Source organism: Porites lutea, chromosome 1 (assembly GCF_958299795.1).
Source record: "Porites lutea chromosome 1, jaPorLute2.1, whole genome shotgun sequence".
Taxonomy (NCBI): Eukaryota; Metazoa; Cnidaria; class Anthozoa; order Scleractinia; family Poritidae; genus Porites; species Porites lutea.
In genome coordinates, this window is record NC_133201.1 from 47,822,026 (window position 1) to 47,841,541 (window position 19,516).

At 38.7% G+C, this 19,516-nt stretch overlaps 1 protein-coding gene across 2 annotated transcripts in view; it reads right to left on the bottom strand.

Annotated features, from left to right (window-relative positions):
- Positions 1–7,029: 7,029 nt before the first annotated feature.
- The window catches only part of LOC140953172 (uncharacterized), a 44,468-nt gene continuing 31,981 nt past the window's right edge, over positions 7,030–19,516 (bottom strand). For both annotated transcript variants that reach the window (XM_073402683.1, XM_073402675.1), the window contains exons 8-11: positions 10,293–10,366; positions 9,279–9,432; positions 7,969–8,175; positions 7,030–7,203 (exon numbers count right to left, since the gene is read on the bottom strand). In XM_073402683.1, the coding sequence (XP_073258784.1) occupies positions 8,000–8,175; positions 9,279–9,432; positions 10,293–10,366 (404 nt within the window). In that variant the 3' untranslated portion in view covers positions 7,030–7,203; positions 7,969–7,999. The remainder of the gene's footprint in view (positions 7,204–7,968; positions 8,176–9,278; positions 9,433–10,292; positions 10,367–19,516) is intronic.

Genomic DNA, 19,516 nt, shown 5'->3' on the forward strand with positions numbered 1-19,516 from the left:
TATGTCTGAAATCAGAAAGAGAAAACACTAGTTCAGCGAATTATAATCACCTCTTGTTTTGCAAAGTGACATCAGAAAAAATACGTTTTATACAAACCTCAATTTTCACTCTAGCGTAAACTAGCATCAAGTGAAAATCAGTGACAAACGTGCAATGGTAAAAGTGCCGATATATTTCATCAGTTTAATTTGCATTATTATTGGACTGTCTACATATTTCGTGAAACGGAGAACACTCACTGTTAAGTATTTCGGTAGATCTGTCTGCTTAAACGTTGAAAGGCACTGAACTAGCTCTTGAATCGTATCAATCAACACTTTACTTTGAGGATGCACTTGTTAAAAAGCAATATTGGCAAAAGACAATCTCGACAATTCCCAAAGCCAATTAAAACGGCTCGTAAATTAACAAAGACTGAATAATTGCGTACCGTCATTCTCCAAAAGCCTTACCTTTCCTTTAAAATGCAGTTCTCATTTTTAAAGTTTTAACTTTCCAGAATTTTGTAAAACGAAAGTTCTTTTACAAAGCAATCCGAAATTCGTGATTTCTCCAGACTGGAAGCCAATCTAAGGAAGATTAACAAAAGATAATCTTGTCTTTTGCTTGTCAGAAAACTGTGCGCAACCTAATGTTATGTCGATTTTAAAATATACCAGATAGATCATAAAATATAGTAGAAAGTTTTTTCCCCGAGCTTCTAAGGTGAATTATGTTTTAGGCAAGGCTTACTGAATACATCGCAACGACGTCTTCCGATAGGGTTACGGAGGTACCTTATTCTTACTATTTTTTTGGCTAGCACGACACTTGTGTACCTGTGTGTTCCGATAGAGTTACAAGGAGGATGACGTCAATGAATTGAAAAGCAGTCCTAAGTAACTCAATTTTGTTCGTTTTGCCGTTCAGGCAAGAATAAAACTTAAGGGAATTGTATGAATACGATGTGTTGTGTTTTGTCTCCCAAAGCCTTTAACGCAGTTATCGTGTCGCTATCTGATAGAAGTGAGCTATAGTAAGGAGCTAAATATTATGCTCAAGATTTAGACAATCCGTGCGCACGGATTTTTATGTTCTTGGTCCAGAAGGAGTGGCGGAATAAGTAATGTGGTTCAGTTTTCACTTTAGGTCAAATTTGCTTCAGTTTTTATTAGCTAGTGGGTATGCCAACGTATGATGATAATAATAAGTTTGAAACAAAAGGAAAATAAATCTTTCTCGAAGACAAAAACTGAACCAAAACATACACTATCCTCTTAAGTGAAGCGAGGAAAAGTGGAGCACAGCCAAAAGAGAAAATTGGTATTGTCCTAATACAGTAAGTTTCAAACATTTGAGATGTTCATTTTCTCGAAACAGTCGCATCCTGACATTGTGTAGAAACATCTCCCGAGACACGCGTGGAGTGAACTCTCTTTAACCGTTCACAGCACAAACACTTTCCTAAAACGGGTAGCTTGAGTCCCTGTTGTTGTTGTTGTTGTTGTTGTTGTTGTTGGTTTCTGTCTCGGTACCAACGGTTTCCGTCTCATAAACAGTTGACAGTATTTGTGTCATTAAAACTAAAGCTGGAGAAAGTTTTTTAAATACCATGTAACTTAGCCCTTTCTAACCTATGACTGCTTGTATGTTTTAAGACGAATTTAACCCCGGTGTTAAAAGTTCTGACCAAGCAATTTACGGCCTCCTAGTGAAACCTCAGACCGGAATTGAAGATGACCTCTCCTTTAGCACACGCACAAAAAAGGTTCTACAAGGTGAATGACACTGAAGAAAGTGAAGATGAACAATAAGGAACTTTGTTTCAGATAATTTACCGCATTTTTTGCATATTTTTCCATAAATACTAATTTGGTATGCAGATTCTTTTTATTAAAGGAATGAGCTGTATACAGGCATTAAATACTCTTAGCTACAATTTAGTTTTTTCTTCAAAAAATAAGAACCTATTTAAGAACCTTTGAATAGCCTAAATTTGTGCTAATTAACATTAACGTAAGAACCTCTTTTGGCTAACTTAGGAAAATGCAGGTTCTTACTCGCGGGTTTTACTGTTGCCATAAATTTTAATTTATGTGTTTAAAAACAACATATACGTAATAAAATTGAACCATAAATTTAATACCCACTATATATGAAATAAAAATCAACCATAGATGTAATAAATTACTAACCACACATTTAATTAGTACAGTATTAACCGTGCATTTCGTTGTATATGGGTACAAGTGATGCAGTTTTGAAAGGTCTTAAAATGGCACAAGCAATTTCATATGGTTAACAATATTTTTGTCCCGCTTTCAGCCATTTTGCTTGTGTTTTCAAATTTCGTTCTTCCTTGCTATTGTTTCCAAAGACACTTCGGTATTGCATTGTGTAACCTCTATTTGCACTACGTCGTAGACTGTTAATGCTTTCCTCATTGACCAATCAGAAACGTTCGGTTGAGTATATTATAAATCCTCTGATTATAAATGAAATATTATCATCAAAAGAAGCTTATGATTGCTAGAAGGTTGTGACACCAAGCTGTATAACAACACTTTCTTTTTTAGTGTTTGATGGTTAATTTTTTCATACCAAATATTGATATCTTGGACACTAATATTAATTTTACTCCTTCAAGCTTTCTCATCATCTACGCGTTCCATTTTCAAGAGAGTAAAAGTTTTATTAGTTACTAGGAGTAATCGGAGCTTAGGAGAGTACGTTCGATATGTTTGTTGAGGCGGAAGGGTGGTTACGATGTAGATAAATATGATTATGGCATATTTTGAACGTAAGGGTTGCGTATTTAAACTGTGTATCATTTTAAGAACGTTTTCAAAAGATATCGTATGGTTCGGTGTCAAGTGCTTTTAATCGGAGGAGACATTGGCCAGCGTCGGACGTGTAAATGGAACATTTTGTTTTACTGGCGCGAGTTACAGGGCGTAGTTTCTCAAAGGCCGATTAGTTCTTAACCCGGGATCCTTTTTCTTTCTTCAAAAACATTTCTTCGGATAATTTTCTCTGTTATTTTTAACAGCATCCAATCATCAACTTGTTGACAAAATGAATTACATTGAATTTACTGGTTATAAAGCTTTCACATCTGAATTCAAACTTCGCACTAACCCTATCAAAGCCTTCAATGGAACGTGTGTGCGGCTCACGTCAATAACTTTTCCAGTAATTTGGTCGAGCGCGTTGATTTCAGTGACTCGAGAGTGGCGCTACTGTGGGCTGATTTATAAGTTTTTCCTAATAAATAACATAGAGTTAAAGTGTTCGTTTGTCCGGTGCCGAAAATATCACAAGTCATGGTCAAATGGCGCCGTCGAGCTTCACATCTCGGTAGATTTACTTTGTGGCACAACGGCTGCCGAGCTACACAACTCCTAAATTTACTTTATGACAAAACGGCCGCCGAGCTACACAACTCGGTAAATTTACTTTGTGGCATAACGGCCGCCGAACTAAACCCGGTTTGCTGCATGCACCAGTAGTCGCAGACATTTTCCAAAGACAGTGACGAACCATGCTGAAAAATATGAAGGCTTAATCCAAACTAAAATTTAACAGCAAACTCCTGAAAGATGAACGCTTTGGACGATTCAGCAATCCCAGATCGATGTACGCTTTACGAAGATCTAGCAAACTTTTTAAAAGATGAACGCTTTACGAAGAATGTCAGACCTTAGCAAACCTTTGAAAGATGAACGCCGAGGACACAAGAATCACCAAATGAGTTAGCGCGTCAAAGTGAGGCAAAACTTAAGCAAGCGCCTCAAAGCCAGGCAAAGGTGTGTCGACGACGAACGAAAATGCAATCTCAAAAAAACCTCCCTTATTAATTGCACAGGTCACCCAATAATGCACAGAACACCCAACACAAACTAGGGGTTGCGTTCTCGTACCTCAAACGCAATAACCAAACCAATTTGCTTTCAAATTTTCGTATGTACCGTATTTATTCGAATAAGCACCCAACCTCGAATTAGCGCCCACCTCAAATAAGCGCCTATCCTAAAGGCAGAAAAAGTTAATAAGCGCCCAGCCTCGAATAAGCGCCCACCCCCACCCCACTTCCTATCCCCTCACACCCCCCAAAGTTGAATGAGTACTAATAAGATACTTCTCCGAAGACGGAGTTTTCTTTAGAGTATTTTACAGAAACCTTGCTTTGTTACATCTTCGCGTTTTGTTTTTACTATTTATTGTTTTGTTGCAAAATAAACATACTACACTTGCTGAAAATGTTGAGAATTTAATAAGCGCACAGCCTCGAATAAGCGCCCACCTCCAATAAGTGCCCACTCTCAAGGTCCAAAATTCAATAAGCGCCCAGGGCGGTTAATCGAATAAATACGGTATTTTCTTCGTATGTGTAACGACTGCCCGCTTGAGGATAAGGTTAGGGGGTTCGGAATTCACTTCCACTTTCCTCTCTCCCACATTACCGCCGGCGTAAGACACTAAGTATCACCTTTTTTGACTATTTAGAACCCCCCTCCTCTCGCCACAAAAAAGGGAGGAAGAAACCCCAATAGTCAAATCTACTCTCCTCCTGATAGTAGTATCCAGTTATAACATAATAATGGTATAAGTATCGAAAGCGGATTGCATAAATAAACAGAAATATTGAAAGAATATGTTTTATTACCCAATCCTCTCTGACTTGATTTTATAACAAAAATTAACCGTCAAAACCTCAAAAAAACATTGGCTGAAAACCTCCTGACAATCTCAAACTTCATTTGATGATAATATTCCATTCACTACATTAATAGTTAAATTTGACTACATTTATTGTGAGCCAGAATGTGATTGCGTTCGAAGTACGAGAACGCAACTCCTAATTTGTGTTGGGTGTTCTGTGCATTATTGAGAGTCCTGTGCAATTAAAAAGGGAGATTTTCTCGGGATTGCATTCGTCGTCTACTTACATTTGCCTCGCTTTGGGGCGCTTGCTTACGTTTTGCCTCACTTTGACGCGCTAACTCACGTGGTGATTGGTGTGTCCTCGGCGTTCATCTTTCAAACGTTTGCTGATGTCTGCTATTCTGTCTCCATAAATCATTCTTCTTTTAAAATTGTGCTGAATCTTCGTAAAGCGTACATATTTAAGAGTTTGCTGAAGGTTTACTATCGATCTGTATTTAATGAATCTTCCAAAACGTTCATCTTTCAAAAAAGCGCTGAAAGTTTACACCCTGACTAAAATTTTACTTTGGATTAAGCCCTCATATTTTTCTTTGAAAAATGCGTGCTACTCCTGGACCATGCATCAAACCGGGTTGTTTCTTTGTAACACAACGGCGTCTGTTGTGCCACAAAGTAAGTCTACTGAGTTGTGTAGCTAGGCGGCCGTAGTGCCAAAGAGTAAATCTACCGAGTTGTGTAGCTCGGCGGCCGCTATTCCACAAAGTAAATCTACCGTGAAGTAAAGCTCGGCGGCACCATTTCATCGTGACTTGTGATATTTTCGGCACCGGGACAAACGAACATTTTAGCTCTATGTTATTTATTCGGAAAAACGTGACCAGCCCACAATACCGCCACTCAAGCCACTGAAACCAATACACTCGATCAAATTACTGGAAAGTTATTGACGTGAGCCACATTCCGTTGAAGGCACTGATGATTCCCTTGAAACGTATGAAATTGAGAGGTGTAGTGTAAGTGAACCAGTGTTCAAACACAATCATTCACCAAAAAATGTGGTCTTGGGTCTTTCTTTAATATCATCACAAGTTAAGAAGACTTGCCAGTAACGGTTTTCGGCATTTTATAGTAAATTTCAGTAATTTTCTACACGTGGAATTCCCAATATTAAATAAAATTAATGATTACATCTAAAAATTTGCCAACTGTTTGCTTTTTAACAGTACCTGGGCCGGGTTGTTCAAAGCTGGGTTAAGATAACCCAGGCGAGGAGGGTTAGTGCAAAATTTGAACTCAGACGTGAAAGCTTCATTTTGCCAATAAGTTGATGATTGGACACTCTTAAAGATAACTGAGAAAACTATCCAAAGAAATGTTTTTTAACAAAAGAAAAAGAAAGCCGGGTTAAGCGCTGATCGGCCTTCGAACAACTGCGCCCTGTAAAACATCTATTGTACCAGTAAAACAAAAAGTTCTTTTACACGCCCGAAGCACTCTGGCCAGTGTCTCCTCAAATAAAAAGTACTCGAGACGAACCATACGATACCACGCTGATCACTAGCCTTTAAAACCTTTTCATTATGATACACAGTTTAAAGTGAGGTTTCGCTGTACGCAACCCTTACGTTCAAAATATGCCATAATCATAGTTATCTATCGCAAGAACCATCCACCCTTCCTCCTCAACTGCTACCTGCTGTACGCCTAGCAAACGTATCGAACGTACTCTCCTAAGCTCAGATTACTCCTAGTATATAGTTAAAATTTTATTTCTTACATCTATCGTTAGTAATTTATTACATTTATGTGTGATACATTTGTTAAAGACTGCCTTGCGATTCGAACCATTGGTAGAAATGGTAAGCACCTTAGTCAATTGAGATACCATTTGTAAATTGCACCTTCCGTTAGCGGCACAATGGACCCCAACAGATGCCAATGGTGAGAGGGGTGACTGCATCTCATTAACAACTGAAGGCCGTGCAAGAACCGCCCCGTAGACAGGTACCACTGGAAAAGAAGTGTGTCTATTCGTCAGTTAGATAAGTCAACGAGTGTATTTTAAAGTTCTGTTTTTCACTTTCAAGGCAATTCATGGCATCGTTCTTAGGTACGTTGGGGAGCTGGTCTCACTTAAAGAACAAGGTGTTTATAAAATCTTAGATCTGCTAGTGGAACACTGTTGACCGCGCCCTCCAGCAAGACAGGGGTAACTCTAGCTTAAGCTTTGGTTCGATCCCGGGAATTGAGCCCGTGACCTCCCGCTAGACAGGCCAGCCATCTCTTCATTGAGCAAACCATACCACACCCGTTTATTTCGTTTCGGTTCATGAATCAAGATATTTGCAAGCGCTTTGAATTACTCACGTACTCTCTTAATCTAACCACAAAGTTAGTCAAACTAGCATTTTATTTTCACTTTTAACAGTGTACCAAATAATGATATCATAAAATCCCTGATAAAACCTCTTATAACGTCTTTGCGACTTCTTATATGTAGGACCTAACTACATTTATATAACTTCTTCACTGATCTGTACGGGCAAGATCACGTTCTGCAAGAAAAAAATTTCAACATTAGATCACGCTCAGCTGTATCATTCACACAAATGAACTTGGTCATGCAATCACTGTATAGCTTTCTAAGAACTAATGAACCATTATAATCAACCATGGCCATGCCATGACCAATACCATGGCCATGCCATGATCAATATCATCATCGTAAATCGTTATCATCAAATTTATAAAATTATAGCCGTTATGTAAATGCTTAGTGAGATATTCTCGAGCAAGAAAAATTGATGATAATAACTAATAACTATAACCAATAACTATTTATCCCAGAAAAGTGCGCTGTTGGGGCCAAGCAAATGATACTTTTATTGAAATTTAGCACAACAAGGTTAAATATCCCCACTTGGAGAAGATGATAAAGCCTGATCGAGGTGTACAACTCGGATCGGTGACGAGGAACAACTCCTACTAGTAAAGGTTTCTTCTTGTAAGAGTTATATAGCAGTAATGCGGCTCGATAGGTATGGATTGTTCTCTTTCGGTCCTAAATTGGGTATGGATCTTATCCTCTTGGGTGTGAAATAGGATGAGTATTTGTCCTTTTTGGAACAGGGACTAGAATTATGGACACTTTTTTGGTCTGAATAATGGGGTGTGGGAAGTCACATATTTTGGTCTCAAATAAGTTAAGGAATACAGAAAGCAAGCTTCGCGCCCTCACCCGAATTTTTCACCTCTTCACCGTCTTAAGAGTCCAGCGCGCTGACTACACGCTGCTTTGCCTAGTATGATTGTTTTCCCACCTAATTTGTTTTGCGATCATGGATTCGTGTATCACTTGCATGGTCCTTCGTTGCATGCCATGGACTCCTGTCGTGGTCCAACACAGTCCTTTCCCTTCCACTGACGAGGAGGATTAGTACAGGTTCGTGTTCGTACTTTGACGCCACTGCCGCAAGTCACACTACAGGCAGAGAACGGGGTCCATTTGGAGAAGCCGCCATCAACAGCTGTGAAAAAGATCGTGAACAAAATTGTGTCACTAAGGATCATCCTTACGTTGCCCTTTTAAACCTGGACGACCGCAAAGAAAAACTTTTCTGAATTCACAGTCTTTTAGAGATTTCATCATGTCGACCGATTTCAATTTAAGTAAATCTTTTTCAAGCGAGTTCTTCAAATCCTTCGTTTAATTTTCTTGAGGAGTATTTACCGGCAATACCTCTGTTAGCTCTCTTGTAGCTGTTCCCTTTTCGCCTTTTTCTCTGATTTATTATTTGAACAAAAATAATATAACTAGAAATACGTGAATCGCAGAACCTCGCGAGGCTTTTGGGTGGGTGGCCCATCAAATGCAAGGGATGGAAGGGCTGCGGAGAATTAGAGTCACCCTTGTAACTGAAATATAGTCCATTTCCTAGTGGTGGAAGGAATTGGACCCTAGTCTCCTCGCTGCAAAAAGGAAGAACTGGTATCGGTGTAGGTGAATGATCACAGAGTAATAATTATTCAGTAGCATTTGGTCGAGTTCTGGTCACATAAGAGTTCTCAAATGAGAAATACAGTGTATCAAATGAATGAGTGAATTAAATGGCAACAAATTGGTCCCACTACAGGGACACCTCCAAAACGCAGTAGCAGACCTCAGGAAACAAATAGATTGCAAAACAGTCGGTTTTTTCCCTCAAAATCAGTACAGAAATCGGTAAAGCATGGCGTAAGAGTCTTACGCGCGCGAAATGCGTGATCCTCACAAGCCCCTATAGGGCGAGTGAGGCGAGAAAAAAAAAAGTATCTTTAGCGTCTATCCCCAGTCTCGCTCTCGGCTTCAGCCTCGTTCCAGACCTTTTGTTTGACTGCTTGCACGTACTTGAATACGCACAAATACGGACTATTTTGCAGTCTAGGGAACAAACCACGATAACATTAGAGAGTGAAGGGAAGAATAATGGGAAGGTTATTGGAGGACAAATTAATAGTAAAGAGAATAGTGGTGAAAAGGACACTTCTACGTATAGCCAGATTGTGAAAGTTATCGCCAAAAAAACATTCCGCGTCATAATTTTTCTTGGTACTTTAGCCCGTTCTCAGTTACATTATAATTATCACTTACGCTGGCAGATGACTTTCGTTAAGTCATGAAACAAGTCATTTAGTTCTGTATAATTTGACACATGGAAAGCTTGGTCATTAACGACGCCTCTTAATCCCCTCTGATGTTTCGACTTTTGACCCGTTGCGGTTACTACCAACTGTGCACCTTTTCCCTAAAATGCAAAAAATATTTACCTTAAAAGAAAAACATACTAAAGGACAGAACATTTTACATGCAGCCAAATAATGTTCTTATTAAATCATTACTTACGGATTGTACTATAATTGGCGAAACGTTTTTTAAAAACGTGGAATTTGAAACTCATGGGGAGCTGAAGATGAATTCGCGTTTTTTTCTACGGCTGCCACAAAAAAAAATACAAGTATCTGATCTAAAAAACAACGAAAAGTTGCACTCTGCATGCTGGGAACTTTAAACAGTATTGATGCTTCGTTCCATAAATGTTCAGCATTTTCCGTAGGGGTAAAATGTATTCTTCTTGATGAAAAAGAAGCGTGAACTGCTTCCTTTTTGAGGAAGCCGGCAGTTTCCATATCACGGATTTCCCAGATACGATCGCCACCATCGCTGAGTATGCGAGTCACCATAGTAGAATCTTTGCTGACGTCATTGTTTACAATTTTTCTCATTAGCATACGAGTTAACCCATAGAAGGTGTCACCATATACACAAATTAAACTCCAAAGTTGAAAGAGTTGTTAATTTGAGCAATTTTTACGCGAAATTGCTGGGTGGTAAAAACGTAAAGTTTCGATTTTTTTAAAGATAATTTCTCCGAAACTACTCGGTATGTCGGGCACAAATTATCACAGATAATTGAAATTGTTATACTCTTTTAATATTCAGAGAGTTTAATTTATTTCGATAGCTTCATCAGGGAATGAAACGGATATGCTAATGAGGCAAAAATGTAATTCGTCTATTGAGTTACAGTTCATTAGAAAAACAACATGCTAAGTGATCACGTTATTTGAAAACAGCAAGCCAGAAAGGTAGAACAACATCCATTACCTTCACAGGTGATGAAATAGTTTCAGTCATGTCTACCAACAAACCAAGGTCCAGTTTGCAACGGAACTTGTCATCTAAGAGAAATAAATCAGTAGATTAATTAAGAAACAAGCATTAATTAATGAGAAAAAACTTTCAAGGTTGAGGACCCCCTTGTAAAATAGTCCTCTATTAGGAAATTAGAATTAGACCAGGAGTTCATGGGATTCTGAATTAATTCCTAATGGAAGACTGGACTCGTGGCTTAGGCCTTACTTAAGCTTAAATCCGTACAGAGAATACGAGATTTCCTTTATGACCACTCTAGGTGAGATCAAAAAGAGAGATGACCACTAGGCGTTTCCCGATTGTGCCCGTAAAATGCTGGAAAGGTGCTCACTAGAATGCCAAAGAGTTCCCCCAAAAAAATTTCCAAAATCCAAACAGCTGCTACCTAAATTTAAAAAAATACTACCTAAATTTCTTCATATTTTTAAATAAACGTTAATTAAAGGTTTATTTTTCGTTCTTCACAATAATTGCTAACATCGGTCACGAAAAATAGCTGGAAACTTAGCTATTTTTAATTTAAAAAAATTTAAAAAAGGCAAAATTTGCTCGAGGTTGTTAGAACCGCAAAAAGTTGCTCCAAACGCCAACAGTTGCTCAAAAGTTGCCAAGGACAATCGGGAAAGGCCTAATGACGACTATCCCCGTCCCCATCATTTCAGGGCGGAAAAACGTTCTGCGCAAGCTTCTGCGCATCCCTTATAGCAGGCTCATGGCGTGTGTTGACAGCTGTGTTGACTGTGTTTCTGAGTGAAATGCACGAGGTGCGAAGTGCTCCCTGTAAAGCATTTTTATTGGACATGTTTGCTTTTTTTTTCGTCGCTTGAAAATTCCTTTGGATTCAGAACAACCAACGTCAAGGAAAAACGGATCATTCCGTCAGTCTGAAGTGGAATAAAAGGTTTTGAACATTTCTTAAGAGGCGAGTATTTTTCTGATTGTGCATCCGATTAATTTGAGTTGATTTCGCCGGGTTGAATTAAAATTCGCTTGTATTCTGTTATTAGTAGTTTTGCTTACTTTCTTTACATGCCCAGATTTATTACCTTTGCAGAACCAGCTTTATCTTTGTCTTCAGTCAAAGAACCATATTTCTGTTATAACGCATCAGAGTGAACAAATTTGTGCGCTTATAAAGCTTTCTAGGAAATAGAAGGCCAGCAAGCTTACTCAAGATCATTTTTCTGTTGCTCAAGTAATAATAGTCAGAGTTTTTTTCATTTTTCATTACATAGTTGTGTACGCATATTGTCCTTTTCACTCGCTGTGAAGTAGAGAACGACAACTGCCGGCAGTCACTTCAAAACAATTGACTCTTTTCCCGTAAACAATTGCTGCAGCTTGATTTGACTGAGGCGAGCAAAACAATCCCTTATGTGCAATTTTCTGTATTTTCTAATGATCGGCTGAGTTTAATTTGCTGAACGAAGACCCTGGCATGGACCAGTTAAGCTTATTGTAAATAGCTAAATGGTGAATCATAGCTTGGCTGCCAAGTTACCACTGATCGTTTGTTTTTAAGATCTTTACGTAGGTTGTTTTCGTACAGAAAATTCATTTCTTCATTGTCAGCAACAAGCTTTTTGAAATAATGTAACTTTAACTTTGTTTGAAGGAAATCCTACACTTACGCGTAGGTTTTTGACAGATGTTATGCTTGTTCAACTTGACAACACAAAGCAAAATTTATGTATCTGCGCGAAACGAGCAAGTTTAAAAAACTATAGTTGCTTTGAAACAGATTTTTGGGAAGATTTTACTAGATAAAGATTGACCATTTTTCTGTTCACATATCAACGCAATAACTTCTACGTTGAGGATTTTGTTTATATTTTAGTGATCTGCGAAACTACGAGTGTCCGATCGAGCGAGGGTTTTAAAATATCGGCTCGAGTGCCACAAAGTTCAGTGACTTCAAACACACTGTGGGCAAGCGTTAATTTTTTTGGGCAAATCACTGTCCAAAGTTATGTTGTTTTGTGTCCACAGTGGAGCTCCGGACCTTATATATCCAGGAACTTCCTTATATGAACACATTTTGTGAATGCATCTTGAAAAAAATCGGACCTACGCATGCACATTTCCAGTACAAAGCAAGGAAATTAATGTCGTTAAAGTCCGTTTTACTATGAGGTATTCTTCGAGAAAATTAAGTAACGACAAGGTTATAACCACAGCTTGCAACTTTTGAAGACAAATTGCCTGTTCTTTCCAGGTTATGATTGGAAACATTTTATTTTTAGGCAATAATATATTTGAAATCCTGCCATTTTTTTAAACCCGGCCAGGGGATCTGGGCAAAAAAGTTCACGCATGCTCATTACGTTTTTCCGCCCTGAACCCCATCATATGGCATCCCCCCTCCCCTCCCCTGGCCGGTAACTGACCCAAGGTTGAGTTCTCCTTCTTCATTCAATCTTTTACAAATAGAAAGAACAATAAACGACTTTTTACCTCTTACTCCAAGTACAAATCGGTGGCAGTTGCTCTTGACATCATTGGAGCAGTTAGAGGGGAGGCAGCAATAGTAAGATCCACTGTCATTATACTGCAAGTCGTTCACGGTCAATACATATGGCGCGTAAATCCCACTGCGATGTATGCGGTATTTTGCATCTGAGCCACCTGCCGAGATTTTTAAACGAGGTTTACATTTGCTTTTAAAACTGTGTGAAAGTTTGTTTAAACAAAAAATGCCTCCTGGACAAAGCTAACGCCTTCATCAAATACACTAGAGGGAGAACAATATTCATTACGCCAGCATCGATACTAGCTGAAATTACAAATCATCACATCCTATCCTTGCTCTTGTATACTTGCCCAGATAATGACAAACCACGTAAGCCGGTGGAGAGTCCAAAAGACGTTTAACCCTTTAAACCCCAAAATCAAAACTTGAATTCTCATTTGTTGCCCCTATTCATTTCCTAATGAAGTAGTGGGGAGAAGTTGATAAAATATCAAGCACATTCATCTTGTCTGTTATTCTCATCATCACTCTGTTTTACAAGGCATTGATAATTACAAGGAGAAAATTGATACCGATCACTCTTAGGGCTTAAAGGGTTAAGTGGTGAGATGTACAATTGGCCCAGCACTTACTTATGCAAGAGCGTTTATTGTCTTCACCACTCTTCTGAAACTTCCATTCAACGTTTAATGGGAAACCTTTGGCAGGACACTGAAAAGAAACACTTTCTTCCTTGAATTTCTTCAATTCAGTATCCTCTTGTGGTCTATCAAACCATGGAGCAACTGAAATAAAGGTAAGAATTCATGTAAGACCATGAACGCTTAGAACTTACATTTGAAGATTAAATCATTTGTCAACCATCGGGAAAACGTTTCTTAACGTTGCCACCTGATCCCCATCTTTCTTTAGAGTATTGTTTATAAAGCAAATAATAATTGTAATTGATAATGTTTAGGACCAATTTAAAGATTTTTATTATTGGTTACATTGGAAATTCTAATCCGTGGTTTTGTTGTTGACAGAGCGATTTTTGTATGACCCTGAAAAATGGTTTCGATAAGTGTTCGTATTTTTTTTATCATCCGCAAATGAATGAAAAGATCAAAACACGGACTCTTCGTTTTCCGGCCAAAGGAAACCCTAATAAGGAGACGGCATTGTTCAATTGTCCAATCGTGTTGCAGTATGACATCAAAGCAAAGTATCGATTGATTTCTAGAAAGTTCTCAGGCATGACGTTTTTTCATCCGAGCGTTCGCTTAACCAACCAAAAGCCACGCGCGTTTCTGACGCGTTTGTATCCGATCGATGATAAACCAATCAAATCGCTCTTTTTCTATTCGTTTGTTGCTTCTGTTTTGTTCGCTCGTTTTCATTTCAGGGTCATACGAAAAATCGCTCTATTTTTGTTGTACTTTATAAGCCTTGTTGGTATACCAGACGCACAGCCAATCACATCTCAGATTAGTGAGATCTTATGCAGGTGAGATCATGCATGAAATATATAATGCACTCTGTCTCAACAAAGTAAACAGGAATTATGGCAAAATAGACTCATCATATACTCACTTGTGATCATAGTACTGTCTAATACATTGTATGGTTTAATATTGCGAAGCCGAAGCTCAAGCTCACAACTGTAATTTCCTCCATCTCCGGCCGCGGCATTTTTTATAACTAGTGGTGCCAGTGAGTCTGCAAGGTTGTCTGGGTCAGGGTTTCTTACACTTTGCTGTACAACACCATTTTTTAACCATGAAATCCTTTTCAGCCTAGTCCTCTGCGAGGTCTTAGTGATATTGCAAAAGATGGTGATACTGTCACCGTGTTGAAGCATCTTGACTTCAGTCGTAGACACAGAAGGAATTTCGTTTCCTAAAAGGAAAAAATAAGTAAGTAAGTAAAATGCTATGAAATGCGCTAAAGTTGGGCTTTTTACCATAAAAAACCTGCTTATTTTCCTTAAAATATATCTACGGAAAAATGCTTTCAATAACCTTTTATAATATTTTTGCTTTCACTCTGTGTGTCTGCTGAATTGGTGCAGTGTTCGACACGGATTCACAGCTGAGCAGTTTTTTTTTTTTTCATATTTGATTTTTCTTGGCTTTTTTCCCTTATTTCTTCTGTTTCGCGAGGTTTTGCGTTACACGTACTTTTACACATTTAAGATTAAACTTACTCAAAATGACGTTAATTCTGAAACCATGCCTGTCCTCCACTAAGGGTGATCCAACCGCAAAAGCGTGACATTCGTACCTTCCCAATTGACCATACGTACTATCGTGTTCTAGCGTTACATTTCGTATGTGCATCGTGACAAAGAGCTTCTTTAACTTCTTTCCATCTGTAGAAGACACCGTAGAAGTGTTAGGAAAGTTAGCAGGTTACATAATTAATTACACATCGTCCAATAGCTTCCTTGCATGTTTGTCATTGTCTTATTTTAGAATAAGGTATACAAGAAACTTGACAGATTCCTAACAGTGTATAGCAATACGCCATTTCCGAGTTGCTCCAAGCCTGTGTCTTAAAGCGAGACTAAGTGCGAAGCCATTGATATGAAAATGATTTTTCATTCTCATGCAAAAAAAATTCATTTTATTTTTTTCACAAGGTTTTTTTTTTGCCTCGTTTTGGACGTGAGAGTTTATGGAACGCGGAAATGGCCAATGATATGTGTTGCCCTCATGACCAAGGAATGCTGGGTAAAACCTGATGATTGACCAGACAAGGTGCCGCTCTTTGGTTCGCGGAAGACGGTGACGTTGGAACGAAGGCTAATTCAGATCACGAATTTAAAGCGCGCTACCTCATTGTGTAATAGCGGTGTAATATCAAATATAAAATGGGATAATCAGTTCCAATACTTAGAGTCACTTTTATTTTTTATTTTTATAAGACATCGGCTTACCCTTGTCCACTTCCTCTGTTCGGTTTGTGAAATATATGTTGTCATTAGCAGTTATATTTGTATAACGCGCATACCAGTCCTTGCTCATGAACTGTATCCTTTCAGGAGTTTTTATTCCAGTTGAATCAAAGGCTACACAGGTAACCTGGGCAGAAGTGAACTCAATTGGATAGATGTTAGCAGGAAATGGCTCAACAATCCCAAAATTGTCCAGAGCTGAAGGGAAAGGAAAAAAGAAATTGAACCTTGTGCTTATGGACTTGAACTGGCGATTAACAAATTAAAATGAATTAAGAGTGGTTGCCAGAGAAAACCGGGCAAAGTGTTAAAAATGTCAACGGAAGGGGGTCAACAGAATAAGTTCATACTAACATCACAGATAGGTCTGGTGGAGTATTGGAAAAATATACCAAAAAATAGGTTTTTAACTGCTCTTGTATTAGAGATACGAGTATCACTTTATTCGACCCCCTCGGACGCCATTTTTATAAGCAAATTATCACCATTTTCTGAAACTCACAGAACCCGCAAATTTAACGACCGAAGTGTATTTTTTGTATGCGATACGACACATCACAGAACTACTTTCCAAAACCATAACATTTGCTAAAGTAGTCACGGACAAGACTAAAATTTTCTTATTTTATCTGACCTAAACTCAGTATCTGCAAACAATAAAAAAATCGGGCATTTTTGAATTGATGTACAGCGCACAACGAAAAAGGACAGAACAACTCTGACAGCCAAATTGCAGTCTACTATCATCCATGTAACCAAAACACTAATAATCATTTTGGGCCGTTGAAACAGGAAGAAATTAGAAAACTCACATTTTTTATAGTTTCCAAGCTTTTTCTTGCAAACAGGCCGATCCCTTCGTGTTTGTTTTAAGTCCTCTTCGTGAATTTTCTTTCATATTTCGCTGTAAAGTATGTTCAGCAGCTGGAGGAAATATCAAAAAGCTCGAAATACTGCCTAGGTTACATTTTTAAAGGGCAAAAAGTGCTGAACGACAGGATGAAACTAGAAAATAACAAAGCGACGCCATCTTGAAAATTCAGCACTCAGGAGGGAGGGACTGGCACTAGTAACTGCCTTGTCATTACCAAACGGCTAAAAAACAAAAGACAAACAGACCAGCTTATCAGCGACCTTCTTCTTCAATGACTACTTTTAGTTAAATTTAGCTTGTTTTGTGTTGTCGTTTTTTAATGGCGGAGTGATGGGGTGTGATGAACAGGTGACCAATTGGCATTACTTTATTCAGTCTTCATTTGCTCTTCATTCACTTCACTTTGAGTTATCCCGTATAAGTCTTAGCGTTTCTTTGGACTCTTTATTGTATTATCTATTTTTGCGTCAGTCTTCAATCACAGTCCATGTCCGAAGGTCCACTCATCTCCTATTCATGGTCTCATGATGCACTTTTCATAGTGCGGAAGGCTTCGCCCCAAGGGTACCTCTTTCAAGCATCAGGTGTAACAAAGGGTAGGAAAATCACAAGTTGAATTATGTGAAAGGAGAGGAAAATCTTTCATTAAGTATTTTAAAGAGCCTTTTATTAAAATGCTTCGAAGAAAACGCCTTATGGCAATATCATTTACATTTTAATTCAGTTAAAGGTTACACGAAAATGACCGGAAGACCTCCTGTCTTACCGATTTATTCTCACGAAGCAGATATATGAAAAGGGTACAACTTTTCAGCGGAAGATATACGAAAGGGGTACCTTTTGTTAAAAATATAATTTATATAACTGGACCTCGAGGTGAAACCTCTCCGAATAAAGCTTTATTGAGTAGCCTCCCAACCTCTCCCCCCCTCCCCCTCCCCCTTCCTTCTCCCTAGGGCTTTCTACAAGTTGTTCGCCAACTTTTTGGCAACTTCTAGTATTTCGAGCAACTTTTTGCATAATCTCTGAGCAATTTCTCTTACTAGTTTTCTTCCAGTTCTGAGATATCTGAGCAGCTTTTACTGCATGCTTAAATTGGCGTTTCTTCCATATTGAACAGTGTTTTAGTGGGCAATTTATGAATTTCCTATGAAAAAGGAGCCAGATCCTCACCCCTTGTGGGCAGATGATAGGCGCAAGATGCAGCCGGGCTGCTAGGTCAGAGGGCTGGCTCTCTTGGCCGCTTTGCGACATAAAATGCCCGCTCCACACGCTGATTCAACTGTTTGTTTTACAGCAAGCAACATCCAGTGCCCGAAGTTAGCCCACACGCTTAGAAACTCGCGAGGTTGATATATAGCAAGTCTAGCTAACTCGCATGAGAGCGAAGTTAAGTTATTCATAAACAGACAAAATAGATATTTAATATTATCTACATTCACTGGACACCTCGAAATGAGGAGAGAATGAAGCAATACCAGTTAATCTCCAATTAACCTGCGATCAGGCTTTCCTTTGCAAGAAAAAGAAGCTAAATTCAACTAAAAGAAGTAATTGAAGAAGAAATAAGACTGGAGTAGGTCGCTGATCAGCTGGTTTGTTTGTTTTTTGTTTTTTTCTCTTATTGGTAATTACAGGAGCCCATAAGCTTCTCGTAATAGTTCGCAATAGCCCACGTTCGATAAAGAAAAATTCTAACATGAATCCGAGGCTTCCTTGTTACATTTCTATATTATGTTTGGTTTTCTATGTGCTCAAGTCTCTTTTGGGAATTGCAAGACAACGGAGTCGTAAAAAATTTGCAATTTTTGTCCGTATGTTGGATATCGAACGCAACTACTAGTGCCATCCCTCCTGAGTGCTGAATTTTCAGATGGCGTCGCTTTGTTATTTTCTAGTTTCATCCTGTCGTTCAGCACTTTTTGCCCTTTAAAATGTAACCTAGGCAGTATTTCGAGCTTTTTGATATTTCCTCCAGCTGCTGAGCATACTTTACAGAGAAATATGAAAGAAAATTCACGAAGAGGACTTAAAACAAACACGAAGAGATCGGCCTGTTTGCAAGAAAAAGCTTGGAAACTATAACAAATGTGAGTTTTCTAATTTCTTCCTGTTTCAACGGCCCAAAATGATTATTAGTGTTTTGGTTACATGGATGATAGTAGACTGCAATTTGGCTGTCAGAGTTGTTCTGTCCTTTTTCGTTGTACGCTGTAAATCAATTCAAAAAATGCCCGATTTTTTGCTCGTTTACAGACACTGAGTTTAGGTCAGATAAAATAAGAAAATTTTAGTCTTGTCCGTGGCTACTTAACAAATCTTATAGTTTTAGATAGTAGTTCTGTGATGTGTTGTATCGCATGACTTCGCTCGTTAAATTTTGCGGGTTCTGTGAGTTTCAGAAAATGGTGATAATTTGCTTATAAAAATGGCGTCCGAGGGGGTCGAATAAATAGATGCTCGAATATCTCTAATACAAGGGAATTGAAGAACCTACGTTTGGTATATTTGTCCATTACTCTACCAGACCTATCCATGATGTCAGTATGAACTTATTCTGTTTACCCCCTTCCGTTGACATTTTTAACATTTTGCCCGGTTTTCTCTGACAACCACTCTTAACTCGGTCAGTGGCCAGTTTGAAACTTAATCTTAGTAGACTAACAAAAATGCGGAGTGACGCAGTGGTGAGAGCACTCGCCTCCCACCAGTATGGTCCGGGTTTGAATCCTGGCGTCGACCCCATACATGTATGTGGGTTGAGTTTGTTGTTGGTTCTCGTCCTTGTTCCGAGAGGTTTTCCTCCGTGTATTTCGGTTTTCCCTCTCCTCAAAAATAAACACTTCCAAATCCCATTTCGATCTGGAACGCACGGACAAGTTTCGACGACTCCTTGA